The 14037-nt window shown below is 36.8% G+C and overlaps 1 protein-coding gene across 1 annotated transcript; it reads left to right on the top strand.

Annotated features, from left to right (window-relative positions):
* Positions 1-9603: 9603 nt before the first annotated feature.
* LOC149003779 (IQ domain-containing protein IQM2-like) lies at positions 9604-13037 on the top strand. The gene is made up of 8 exons (XM_089137235.1): positions 9604-9910; positions 10226-10885; positions 10987-11052; positions 11156-11244; positions 11335-11425; positions 11509-11748; positions 11840-11941; positions 12058-13037. The coding sequence occupies exons 2-8, from the start codon at positions 10286-10288 to the stop codon at positions 12766-12768; spliced, it is 1899 nt and encodes a 632-aa protein (XP_088993361.1). The 5' UTR covers positions 9604-9910; positions 10226-10285; the 3' UTR covers positions 12769-13037.
* Positions 13038-14037: the final 1000 nt, after the last annotated feature.

Here is a 14037-nt window from a genome sequence, read left to right as displayed (position 1 = left end):
ATGTGTTCTTTGGTATAAGATCACTGTCAAGATACAAGCAGACAGCTTGAAAAACGAAAATTTATAGATGCACTGGTTCAGTCACTCTTTGTTATAAGATCACTGTCAAGATACAAATAGACAGCTTGAAAAACGAAAATTTATAGAAGCACTGGTTCAGTCACTCTTAGTGTGGACCCAACTCCCAAGTATGGCCTACTAGGAGTACAATAATGGACCTGAAAATTGGGGTTATACAACTCCATTATTCTTCCCCATTTTAGGTCGAGTTACTGCTTGATTTTGAAGGGAGACAACTAAAACTGAATTTTCATATCCCAATATTGCAGTTGGTTGACTGCCCCTATCTTTTGGTGTCAAGTAGCTAGATTACATGGCTCTTTCACAATTGCAGTCATTATGTCCTCACATGTCATGGTGGGCTTTGGATGAACTAAATTGGGTGCTGGAGAATGAATAATGCTGCCGTCCAGAGTAATTGCACTAGGGATTAATATGATTTTTTTTATTGAACAAATTAGTTATTTATGCTTCAGAAAATCACATGATTTCTACTTCTTTTGGCTTAAAATCCATCATCCCTTTGGTTATGAGTCCTCAACAGCATAACATCTATACCATTAGTTTTAGAAAAAACTAAAAAGAGAAAAAGAATGTGCCAATTTATAGGAGGAAAAGAATGTTGTTGAATTGATCTGTTTTGGTTACATAGTGACTGACTTTCTCCCCCTCCCTCTCTCTATTTTTCTTGAATTCGTTGTTGTTTTATTCTCTGCTGTGTGCTATATTATTGGCTGCATTCACCACAGTGCAATACATTCTTGTTTGTCTCTGTGTAAGGACATAGTGCCCTTTCCTATTTGAATTTTCTTCCTTGTATGGAGATAAATTGATTGTGTGAAATATTTTATATTACATTTTATGTCATTTGGTTGCATGCAAGTTACACCAAGGCAATAGTTGTCTACTTTCAAAAATATCATATTTGCATCATTGCACTATTGTATCTTTACCTGCATTTATTCCTTTATGTTACTAGTGCTACCATATTTTTTATACTAGCTGTATAAAGGAATGAATTCTGCAAAGAGATAAAAATGCTTGTCACCTTTGTTAGTTGTTTGTTAACTTCATCTGTGGATTATCAATTCGCATGGTTAAATTCTGATTACAGCTTTCATTTATCCATGCAAGTAAAGAGAGAAGCACTAATATTGCACTTAATTTAAAGCAAAAAAGAGTGGGGTGGGTTAAAGGGGAAAACAGAGTGCTAGAGCCAGAGGGGAGCTAGATCAACCTGACCACAATAGTTGATGACATTCTTGTGTTGCTTTCTGGGTATTATAAATTCCAATCTACTTGTATCATAGTCAACAGGTTCTTCATATCTCTGTCTGTTTTTTTTTTATTCCAGCATTTAATCACTGTAAAACCCCACACCCTGGAGAAAAATGTTTTAGGTGGGATATCATGATATCCGTGCTGTTGGGGGGGGGGGTTTAATTGGGTGTTAGTAATACCCAATTTTAAATTTTTTGGAAAATCTTGACATTAGCGAGCTTCCAGTTCCAATCAGGGATGGTTATCAAATGTAGGCTGCGTATTGAGAATTAGATCAATGTCTGATTAATGACAGTGGTAAAATTTGATATGTTCAAATAGACTTTGTAGATTTTATCAAGGATTAAGAATTGTAATCATTGCAAATCACTCTAGGGAAAAAAGAAGCGGATAAATAACTCAATAATTACACAAAATATTGAGAATCTTGGCAGCATCTGATATCTGCAAATGTGTGGTAACTTTTTATTTTTTAATATCATCAGTATAATGATAAAAAAGCACAAAAATCAGAAATTTTAATTGTTGTCAGTATAAGCTACCATAACAGGAGACGCATGCAAGTTTGAAGAGTTGCATACTTGCAGATAGTTTTTTTGTTTGGCTGCCACAAACTACTGGGAGCCAGCTGCTCAATTAGCTAGAACATAAGTTAGACATCCACCGTTATTATTTGCTTATTTGTGGAATGTCAAGGTTTAATTAACCTTGGAATTAACCCTGATATATCATTTACAGGAACTTTTCAGTGATAGACAGCTGCAGAGACTGTTGAGGGAACCCAGAAAAAATTCAGTTGGATTGATCATGAACTAAAGTGATGGACGTGCTGCTTGCCCATGAAGATTTCAGGAATCTTATTAAACGTTGCTCTAGCTAAACTAGGTAAGTAAGAGTTGCGTTGCATGCACTTAATGAATGGGCAGAACACTTCCCTTCACACGCATCCCTCACCCATCACCCCCACCCCCACCCCCACCTGAAGGAGAACTAAAGTTTTCTGGATGAACCAACTCCCAAGGGTTTCTTGTATAGCCAAAGATCTGTCATATAGCTCTAGAACCCAAGGCTACTAATCTATCAAATTTCATGCCATAGAAGAGAGTTGTCTATATAGCAAAATAGAGCTTTGCAGATGATCCTTAGCATGGATGTTTGGCTCATGGTTGCAGCATGGGTGTAAAAATAGTAAAGATATATGGTTTAATTACTTATATGGTTATGGTACATATACATGTTTTATGTAAGGTTTTGGTCGCATTGATGGAGAATATATGCTTTTTGGAATGTTTCTTCAAATAGAAATTAAGTACACTTATATGGGGTAGGAGTGCAAGTTTGGCCTTGACGGCCCTGACCCGCCCTGAGCCGGAATAGGGCTTGGGCTCAAGATTTTGACCGAGGGCGGGTTAAGACCAAAATATTCTTGCTCTAACTAGGGCCAAGGGTGGGTGTGGGATTTCTCTTTGGTCCACCGGGCTTGTCTCGATCCGTCTCTGAATTTTGGCCTTGATCCTAACCCTAATTTTGTCTCTGATGCTTAATCCCAATGAATTAGGAATAGGAACAGGGATATGGCCAATCAAGGCCACGGGCCAATATAGGGTCAAACAGGGCAGCAATGGGCTTGGCTGGCCTGGCCTTGAAGGGGCTTAGGGTTAGGGACAATAATCTTTGGCCATGAATTAGGGTTGGGGCGAAAATGGGCTTAGATTAGAATATATATATATATATATATATATATATATATATAAAGGCTAGGCTTGGGATTGCAAAAATCCCAGCCCAGCCTAACCCGGTTGCAGCCCTATATAGGGGCCCTCTATCGAAATGCCTTGCATTTCATGAACATTAGTAGGCCACTAGAGATGAGACTCTCCATGAATGATAGTTTACAAGATTTTGATCAAACGTTATGCTGGAGTCCATTGAAAGAGAACAGTTAGGGTTTCCTAACTCATCGGGTTAAGTATGTCAAGGCAGTAGTAATGGGGCATTCTTCAACTCTGGCCCAAAATGCAGGTTGATTGAATTGAGTGCATCAGCAGAGAATCCATATCCTTGGTGAGAGCTCTCTCGTGGGATCACTTTCTGGTTATATTAATTTTTCGGATGATTTCTTCACGTTGATTTGTTCTATGTGCATCACTGCATTGCACATGTACCTGGGTTTTACATATTTACCCATAAGAATAAGGGTGAGTGACCAAATGCATAATAGGTCGTAGAGCCACCAGATATGACTTTTTGTAAATGCAGGGGATGATTGGGAGTGGCCACATCAAGTTCCAACTTCCAAGAATGTAGAATATTATACAATATTGTTGAATCTTATAAATTCATTTGAAGAGTCCCTCTAAGGAAAGCATTCAACTCTACATGACCCAATACGAATACTTGTATCTTGAACCATGACACTTGCAAAAAGAAACGTGAGAACCACTCAAGTTTTCTTGGCAAAGAAAATCCCATTTTTGAAAATAATGAGAAACTGTGATGAAAGAGGTGATGATCATGACTGCAAAGAATTTCTTATGTATGAAGTACTATGACTTTGTTTTTCGAGTTAAGGAAGTTATTTAGACCAATGCAAAGTTACCAGGTAATTTGTTGGATGTATGTATCTCTAATTGTTATTTTAAGTTAAAGAATTTATTTTGGTAGAAACGAAATTAAGAATTGAATAATGTGTCTTTAGCGAAAGGATGCCCAAAATTTAATTTAATTTAATTTATTTATTGCTATCATTGGCTGGGTGAGCAAAGCTCTAAGAACCATTGATGACCATGTCTAGTTTGGGTTGTTGGGATATTGAGCTAAACCAGCCCATGTTACATAAATGAAGATTAAATCCCTAATTATGATGTAATTAATTTTATTTAAATAGAAAACCTAAGAGAAGGATTAACGTATTATCCCTTTGTATCTAAGTTGGCATTATACATGCCATTGAAAGGGTAAGAGCTCTGGACTTCTATGTATGTTGATTGGTCTAATTGTTGGGTGAATTTTGTCAAAAATAAATAAATCAAATAAGATACAATTAAAACAGATGCTACGAATTTTTTGGAGTTCAAGTCTTCAAGAGTGAAGAAAGAAAACTCAAAACATATTACCAAGGACGTTTGCAGTTCCAAGTCTTCAAGAGAAAGAGGCGAATTTGCAACCATCATGGATGGAAATAAAAAAATAAGATAGTTTTTCTCATTTTTATTGTGTGATAATTTGATTTTGAGGAGATGAGCAACAACAATAATTATTAAAATATTATTTAAAACTGAAATGGAAATTGTATAGTAGCGATGGCACCATTAGAATTGATGGGGATGGTGGATGAGGGACATGTATTGACATGTCCCATATGAGCTTCTTCCATGCACATGTAGTTGAGAGCATCTAGATAGATGGTCAGTTTGCATATCAATGAAGGTATCCAAATTAAAGCTTTAATATATATATATATGCATGGTTTGAATCGATTATTAAAGTTGCGTATGTATGTATACATATGAGTTCAACTAAGAATTGATTGGTTGAATATAGAACATTAATATTTTTGTGGGAGGCATGCATGCATGGGTGGAGTGGTTGGTAGCAACTAAATATTATAAGAAGAGTGTTCGCTGCTCTTCATTTTGGGTACACCACACGAGTGGGACCGGACCCTCATATTGATTGAGTGGTATATATATATATATACAAAGTATATTGTTAGAGCCTTAGAGGCACTCACTCGTAGCAGGTGATCAGTTTTGTTCACTATTTTCAATACTCACTGGGTGTCGGCGGGCATAGACTCGAAAACTCATTGCCGGGCGGGCAGTTAAAAACGAAAAAAATTACAAGAAAAGGTAAAATAACTGGAATGACTCACACGTTACGTTATTTTACGTTACGTACACTTGGTAACTAATTCAACATTAATTAATTAATTAAGACCAGAAAATTGAAAATTCAAAAATGATGATGGTCAACGATGCATGGCTGCATGGCTGCATGGCATTTTCCTGACCATACCCATACGTCTGGTTTATAGAAATATGTGGTTGGTTTGGTTATACAATGAATCGTCTAGCTAGAAGATTAGCCTAGCTAGAGTACTAGAGTCTGACTACGTACCAAAAGAGTGGCCTAAATATGTGGGCTGGATGGGCCATAAGTCAGCTTAGCCTGATGATCCAATTAGTTGGCAGTTGGCAGTTGGCTCTCTCTCTCTCTCTCTGTGTGTGTGTGGGTGCAGAAGTCGTATGATTCATGGTGGCAGTAATGTAATAATATATGAAGAAGAAGATGAAGAAGAAGAATGGAAATGGATAGAAATACTTATAATCAACTTTCTATCATTATTTATTTTGTGATTTTGCTTGTACGGTAACATTTAACCTGCCTAGGGAGGAGTCTAGGACCACTGACTGACTGACTGACTGACTGACCACAACAAAGTCGGTGTCGATAAAAATATATAAAAAATGAAGAAAGAAAAGAAACCGCGTTTTGCTTTGGAAGGCTCGCTCCCGCTCCCCAACTAGTAGTTTGAGTTAATGCACAGTAGACGTAGTAGACGTAGTAGATCCCAATTTAAAATTTCCGATCCACCACAATGTCCACAATGTGAGAGAGAGAGAGAGAGAGAGAGAGAGAGAGAGAGAGAAAGAAAAGAAAAAAAACGTAACACCTCGTGGATCAGGCGAGGCAAGATTTGCTGTCGCTGCAACCCAAGAGATCTGTCGGAGATTTCGAGAGTGTGAGTGAGGTGAAGCAAAGAAAAGAAAAGAAATGAAATGAAATGAACAACTGTTAAGGGACAAGGGAGTCTTAAAAATTAATGAATAAACTCATAAAGTAAAGACTGGACAATGATGAAGATGATTCATAGTTCATAACTTCATACAGATCATACAGATACAGCTATGAGAGAGAGAGAGAGAGCGAGCCTATCGTTATTCATTTAAGAATCCTCCAAAAAGAAATAGTCAACCATTTCACGAAGCTCATGAAGAAGGTTGTGTTGCGATCCAGCTGCCTTGGCGGTTACTCTTACTCCAACGACCGAACGACGACGACAAGTCGACAACAACACCAACAACTCAGTAATCCAATCCAATCCAATTCAAGACCAAGAGTCCACCACTACCCAATTACAAAAATGCCACTGCCTGCATTGACGATGATTCACGATTCCGATTCCGACCAACGACCACATGACATGAACTCATGAAGGAAGGAAGGAAGGAAGGAAGGAACGAAACTACCACGAAGTCTCGAATCTCTCAGAAAGAGAGAGAAGACTTTGTACGGTCCAAGTACTACGCTACACTAAAGGGACCACCGACACAACTTCTGAGCTGATCGAGCCACTTTTCTCACACATTTACTCTCTCTCTCTCTCGCACTTTCTTTCTTTCTTTCTTTCATTTTTTTAGTTTCCTTCTTTCGACTTCACTTTCAATTTCAACCTCAAAAGGCATTTTCCATACTAATAAAATAGTTTGGTTTGGTGATGCAATGCCATTGCCCATGCATATATATCCAAAAACTACAGTTGGATATGAATCATCTCATCTCATCTCATCTCATCTCAGACTACTCTTTTGACCCAAATTCGCACATCTCTCTCTCTCTCTCAAGTCTTACCCACAAGTGAATGGATGGCCAACCAAAAAGGGCATTTTGCAGTTTCAAGATTAATTTGCTGGCAAATTTCCTTCCTTCTATACTCTATTACTCTTGAGTCTTGAGAACCGGGAGGGTGACGACGGTGGAGATCGGTCACCAACTCTTCTCGCTTTCCAATAACTTTTTGCTGCCTTTACATCTGTTATGTATTAATTGTTAATCTCATCCCTTTCTCCTCTGTCTCTTTTTCTATATGTATAGCTTTGACTTTTGATGATCAAATCAAATAAGCAAATTCTTAATCTCGATCTAACCAAATTCACCACTTGCACAACCCATGGCATCTTGTTTCAGCCTTTCAGGAGGGTGAGGGTGAGGGTGAGCGTGAGGGTGTGCATTCATTCAAACCCATTTATTGGGGCCCAGGGTCGTCTCATTCACACAAAATTCATAGAATGTTCAATATTCTTTCTTTCTTTTCTTCCTTTAGAATCTTTCAAGATTATCCTTACCCAATTCAACTCTTCAAATTTCACCATAAGAGAAAAAAAAAAAAAAAAAAAAAAAACCATCCAACCTTCAAACACTACACTACAAGAAAAGCATCTTCCGCTCAATTATAACTCTTGATTACTTTTGCCTTTTATTTTTTTATTTTTTTTGGAAAATCATATTTAATATATTTTACAGAAATGTTATAATCATCTCACTTTCTTGGAAATTCATGTTCAGCCTCACCGCCATGGAAATTTCCTTTTTTTTTTTTTTTTTTTTACTAAGAACAATTTTTTTTTTTAAATAGGCTTGAAAATGCAAATGATATGAATATATATATAATATATATATTTTAAATCCTAAGTCAAAGGATTACAAAAAAGAAGAACCCCCTCAAAAAGCATGGCTGGTTTTGTACCATTTGATTCATGCATCACATTAGCATGTTTAAATATGTCATTCATTCTTACTAGAATCCGAAATACAAACACATATTGAGTTTGGACAAATATTAACAAAGGCAATGCATCAACTTGGGTGTATTAAAAATAAAAAATAGAAACAAATAAATCAAGGTGTCCTCTAATAATTCCACTTCACAAGCAAATGCAATTATCAAATTCAAAATGGATTCAACAAAGGAAACCCTCTTGATGTGATCAATTTTTCATAAGTATATTGAATAGTCTCAGGTAAATGGCTCGCATGGGATAAGGTAATCATGAAACTTTGACCGATATACCTTGCAGTTTGTAATGTTTGTTTACCATAATTCATTAACCCATTTACCATAAAGAGCATATCGTGAATATCTATGAATGAAATTCAAATAATTTTATTTTTCTATTACTTTCTTTGAAAGAAGGTATATAATGTAAGACACAAGGACAATCCTTAAAAATAATTCCATATAATTGCTTCACAAATTCGAGTGGAAATGCCATAAGTTCCTCCTTTCTTGATCGATGGCCAAAAACAACCACAATTGCATCAGTGGTAAAAAAAAACATTGGTCAATTCAACAAGTTTATTCACCTTCTAATCCTCATATGTCTACTATCTCAACTTTAAATCCTTCCTAATCAAATGATAATAGACATCTTTACTTTCATTAAGTGGGGACTTTTTTGCCAAACTATAAGGAAAAGCTTGACTAAATCAAAATGCTCTTCAATTAAAATGAATTATCAGCTTGGTGGAACTTATTTATTTGGAAAATAACCTTATATCCTAAGTTTAAATTTATTTTTTTGGCATATGTTGATTGCAAGGTTCCTGTTAATGCCATTATTTCACAATAGACACTGATACAACCTACAGGGCCATGGAGACACCGCCGAGGCACTTATACTGTGCGACAATGGGATGGGATTAATTGTAAAGATTCCTCCGCCCAAATGTGCACTTGTAGCAATCTGCCTAGTCCAGATGGCACATTTTTATTACCTGTGACTGAATCAAAATGATTTAGATGGAAGATTTAGAATTGATAATAGAGATTCTCTCTTAGAGATCGGTGCTTCATTTGTACAAATCCCTTGATCAATTGCCTAAACCAAATCTCATGTGCCTCTAGACTTAACTTTATCTCTGCTACATATTAAATCAAAGCTATCAAAAACTACAGACTACCTTTTCTTGCTTTAAATCCCTATAAAACATTTCGTTCCCATGTCACTAAATGCTTTTCTCAAGGTAGTGTTTTCAATTTTAATTAGATGTGAAACGAGTGACAAATCACATCTTTTTATGAGGGTAGCGAGCATTTCATACAGGTTACCCAAAAAAAGATCATTTCATATCCAATTGTATATGAATAAATTATACATTAATATGCCTAATTGAGTGAAAATGTTCTTTCTCCTTATAATTAAACAACAAAGGGAATAATGATTATCACCAAAAAGTTTAGCATGATCAACGCTTTTAGTGCAGAGGTGATATAATAGCACATCACAATATATATAACATCACTAGTTCTAAAAATAAATAATAATTTCAATAAATTTCCAAGCAGAAATAAGAAAAGAGTTGCCCAATAAATATTAGAAGAGTGAAAAACGAAAGAGACTGGAGACGAGACACTGTAGTCAACAACACGAGATTGGAAAAACATCCTGGCTTATCATTAGCGTGTAACCTCTTTGCTGTTTCCGTTCTATTTAAATTGAGACAAGCCAAGTGAGTATTAACGTTTATTTTAGCCTCTTAGGTTTGAAAAAATCAAAGCAAGCTTCAGCTATGGAAGCCACTCTGTAATATCCAAAACCCAAAAACTATACGGTTCTACTGGACTGATAAATATCCCCAGCCCCCACCTCTCCCGTATCCTCATTTGGGTTTTCTTCTTTCTTCTTTCTTATTTCATCTCTCTGCAATATTTGTTTCCAAAACCCCTCTCTACCCACCTAAAACTGGAAAAATAACCCGTTTCTGCGTTTCAAGCCACAGATTGCAGGTAAAACATTGAGAGATACATCTTTTAATTCTCATGATCTAACGGGAAATCTGTATCTGCGTATTGGGTTTTTCTGGTGTTGTGTGAATTTGTTTTGTTGATCGTGTAGGACTGTGTTTCAAAACATACCCAGGTTTCGATTGGTTTGGGTTTGGAGCATTTAATTTAGTGCTTCTTTTTTCAACCTACATATGTCTCTCCCCCAATAGATTTATTACCAATGATTTTCGAATTATAGGGCAGTAATAGATTAATGAAAAACAGGCTTTTAGATGAATTGTTTCTTTTTGCTCATATATGTTCTTGCCTTAACAGGGAAGAGATCTAATCCTCTACCAGACAGATTTCTACAAGATATCCGTCTTTTTAAGGTGAATGGGAATATCTTTTTCCTGCCCTTTTTCTGATGCGGATGAGTTGGGTGATGTCTCTGAAACTATGATTGTGAGATCCATCAGTTTTAACGGTGACAATGTGTGCACAACGCTAAGGTCAGTCAGTTTTAATGGCCGAGGTTCAGAAACCACGATACTGAAATCCCTTGGCTCTGGGAAAATGCTTTTAGAAGGATCTGTTAGCTTTAAATCGTCAGAAATGGAAACCATGATTCCACTAAAGCCTCCCATCTTAGATAAAACCATGACCCCGATGAAGGATGGAGTGATTAGATCCGTAAGCTTTGAGGGCAGAGAGATAGCTAACCCATTCCCAGCAACAAATACTGAGGAGATACCCAGCACACCCACCTTTGATTCAGGCAGTCCCAAGCATGAAGCAGCACTGAAATTGCAGAAAGTATACAAAAGCTTCAGAACCCGAAGAAAACTAGCAGATTGTGCGATTCTTGTGGAGCGACATTGGTGGGAGCTGTTAGACTTCGCTGAGCTCGAACGTACTTCTGTTTCATTCTTCGACATTGATAGACAGGAGACTGCAATTTCACGATGGTCAAGAGCAAGAACTCGAGCTGCCAAGGTAAGTGCTAGTAAAATCTATATATGTGTTTCTACTTTCTATTAATTGATAGATACCATGTTGATTTTATCTGAACCAGAAGTTTTCCTCTTCTTTTACAGGTAGGAAAAGGTTTATCCAAGGATGTTAAGGCTCGGAAACTTGCTTTACAGCATTGGCTTGAGGCAGTAAGTTCTGGATATTAAAGAATACCAGCAAATTTTAGTTGGGACAAGGCTTATTGTTGTTGTTGTAGTAGAAAACTAGTGTTGATATTGTTCTTCTTAACAGATTGATCCAAGGCATCGTTATGGACATAATCTTCAATTCTATTATCTTAACTGGCTTAACTCTGAGAGTATAGAACCCTTCTTCTTCTGGTAATTTTCAAAAAATGCACTTGAAAAACAAGATTTGATTAAATCATGTTCTGAGTTTTAGAATAACCATTTGGGAATTTGAAAATGCAGGCTTGATATAGGACAGGGGAAGGAGGTCAATCTTGTGGAGAGATGTCCTCGGGCAAAGCTTCAACATCAGTGCATAAAGTACCTCGGTCCGGTGAGCCTTCATTCTCAATGTTTCATTCGCTTTTCCCCTGGATCAAGTGATCCAAGTAAATTCAATGTATGTTAGTTGTGCAGATAGAAAGAAGGGCTTATGAGGTTGTGGTTGATGATGGAGAGTTTTTCTACAAAGAGACTGGAAACCTCCTTGACACTACTGCAGGACCTAAGGATGCTAAATGGATATTTGTTCTTAGCACATCTAAGACCTTGTATGTCGGCCAGAAGAAAAAAGGTCGGTTTCAGCATTCAAGTTTCTTAGCTGGAGGAGCCACTTCTTCAGCAGGAAGATTGGTTGTCCATAATGGTATACTAAAGGTACAAAAGAAATGCCAATGTTTCAATTAGAATGTTGTATATCTTCTTTGGTTTTATGTTGTTAAAACTAGTGTCTTTGAATTTCTTGTAGGCTGTGTGGCCTCACAGTGGGCATTATAAACCAACAAAGGAAAATTTTCAGGAATTTGTGGCATTCCTTGAGGAACATAAAGTGGATCTCACTAACGTGAAGGTAAAACAATCTGAATCAGTTTCAATCATATTCATGGCATCGTCCCCTGTAGGGAAAGGAAGTAGAAATCCAAATAGGCATACACTGATTTACATCTATTTCTGGTTCTATTTCAGAAAAATCCTGATGAGGAAGAAGAATGTTTGAGCAAACATAATGGAGGAAGTCTTAGAAGCAATGCATCCTTGGAGAATCTATTCCAAAAGGTGACTTACTCTGAGACGGAAGACATAATGGATGAAGACTTGGAGGAACTGAGGAAAACTGATTCAATGGAACAAGATATAAAAAGTGAAGCAGGCTCAAATAGGCCTCTTTGCTTGCATAGAAAATTGAATAACCTTGAAATCCCTAGAAGGAATGGTCTATTTGAGAGACTAGAGTGCAGCAATCCATGTGCAGTCACAAGTGAGAACAATTTATTGGCTGACTCTTTATTGGGTGCTTATGAAACAACAATAGAATCATCAAAAACAGATCAAGATTACATGGTTTCTAAGCAGAACTCAGATCATGCAGAAAATGAAGATATAATTCCCAAGGAATCAATCCTCCGGCGGATCAATTCACACAAAGGATTGAATTCTTATCAATTAGGAAAGCAGCTATCTTGCAAATGGACAACAGGAGCAGGACCTCGTATTGGCTGTGTTAGGGACTATCCATCAGAGCTTCAATTCCGTGTTTTGGAGCAGGTAGACTTGTCTCCCAGAAGTATCAGAACCAACTCCTCTCCAAGGAATTTAACAGGCTTGAGCCCGAAGGTCTCAACACCAAGCACATTGCGAAAAGAAAACTCAGCAACAAAAAAATTTGATCTCAGATAAGGGAAAATCCCTAACAAGTTCTTTTGTTAGTGTAGACAAGCTAGGGAAATTCTTTGGCATTTTTTTTCAAGATTATTTTTTTATTCTTTTTTGTAGATCACCAACAAAAATTCTATGTAACTTGTAGAATTTTTTCTGACTCTGAATACCCTTTAAATGGAAAATAAATTTGACAATTTAGAGTAGCATACTCCGATGCTTGGAAGTGACATGATTTGCCTCTTTCCATATGAAACCTTGCAAACGGATGAAGAGAAAGTACGGAAAAATACCAATCAACCCCTGTGTAAGTAAAGATGGCATCATTTCTTGATAAAATTTGCCAGAGTTTCCTTAATTCAATCTAACCATCAAATATCTTCCTTTCCTAACTGGGGGAATTGGGGGAGGGGGTGTTTAGGGGTGGGGATTACATTGAACCAGGAGCATTCTGGTTGATGAATTCAATGCCCCTGGTTGATGAATTCAAGGATCTGGTAGTTGAATGATCATATAATATAATGATGTTAGAAAGATGGTCTTGATCTATTTGTAGATTTGGTTTATGTTCAAGAGTGGCAGGTCTGTCTTCCCAAGAAGCACAATGGGTAAGCATTAGCCTTAATATATATATATATTTTTGAAGATATAAGTTACTCTTATCTGTGTATCTTCAACACTCCCCCCCCCCCCCCCAACCCCACAAAAAAAAAAAAAAAAAAAAAAATTCAAAACCTGTACCTTGAGCAAACTCTGTTTCGGATACAAAGGAAGTTTCTAAGTTGCTTAATGTTTCTACTGGGATTAGAGGAAGTCTTGTGTGGGATGGTATCTGAGTGGGAAACCGTGTGACAAAGTGGAAGAAAGTCATTTTTATTCTTGCTGCAAAAAATCAAATATAAATATTCTTTTACTAACTTTTATCATAAAAAAATTTCAAAAGTTATTGGTTTACATCATATTTTAAGGGGGTTGTTAGTAGGAAACTTTTAGGTTTCTTGGTGGAGAAGACTTGAGGGCAACATATGTATAGCTAAGGCATTGACAATGACTCGATACCACTGCATTGCTATTAGGACTTGACATTGCAGTTCCAAAGAAAGTTACAATCAGTTGACCAGGATCTATATTTGTGCACTTGCATCAGTCCAAGTCAACCAATTTTGACGTGAAGTTCAAGAAAAAGCAATATAACTGACTTATTTTATTACCTACCATCATATATTTTCCATTTTAGTATAACTGAATTCTTGGGGAGGACCTCTAAAGTTTGTGTAAGATTATGACTTC

This window comes from Hakea prostrata, chromosome 10 (assembly GCF_041222555.1).
Source record: "Hakea prostrata isolate BN-2017 chromosome 10, UWA_Hpros_2, whole genome shotgun sequence".
NCBI lineage: Eukaryota > Viridiplantae > Streptophyta > Magnoliopsida > Proteales > Proteaceae > Hakea > Hakea prostrata.
The sequence above is the reverse complement of the archived record's forward strand: the minus strand, read 5'-3'. Positions and strand labels throughout refer to the sequence as shown.

Coding starts and splice junctions, on each gene's coding strand:
- LOC149003779 (XM_089137235.1), top strand. CDS start 10,286: ATGGGAATATCTTTTTCCTGCCCTTTTTCTGATGCGGATGAGTTGGGT. Junction 10,886..10,986: donor CAAGAACTCGAGCTGCCAAG/GTAAGTGCTAGT, acceptor CTTCTTTTACAG/GTAGGAAAAGGTTTATCCAA. Junction 11,426..11,508: donor GCATAAAGTACCTCGGTCCG/GTGAGCCTTCAT, acceptor TTAGTTGTGCAG/ATAGAAAGAAGGGCTTATGA.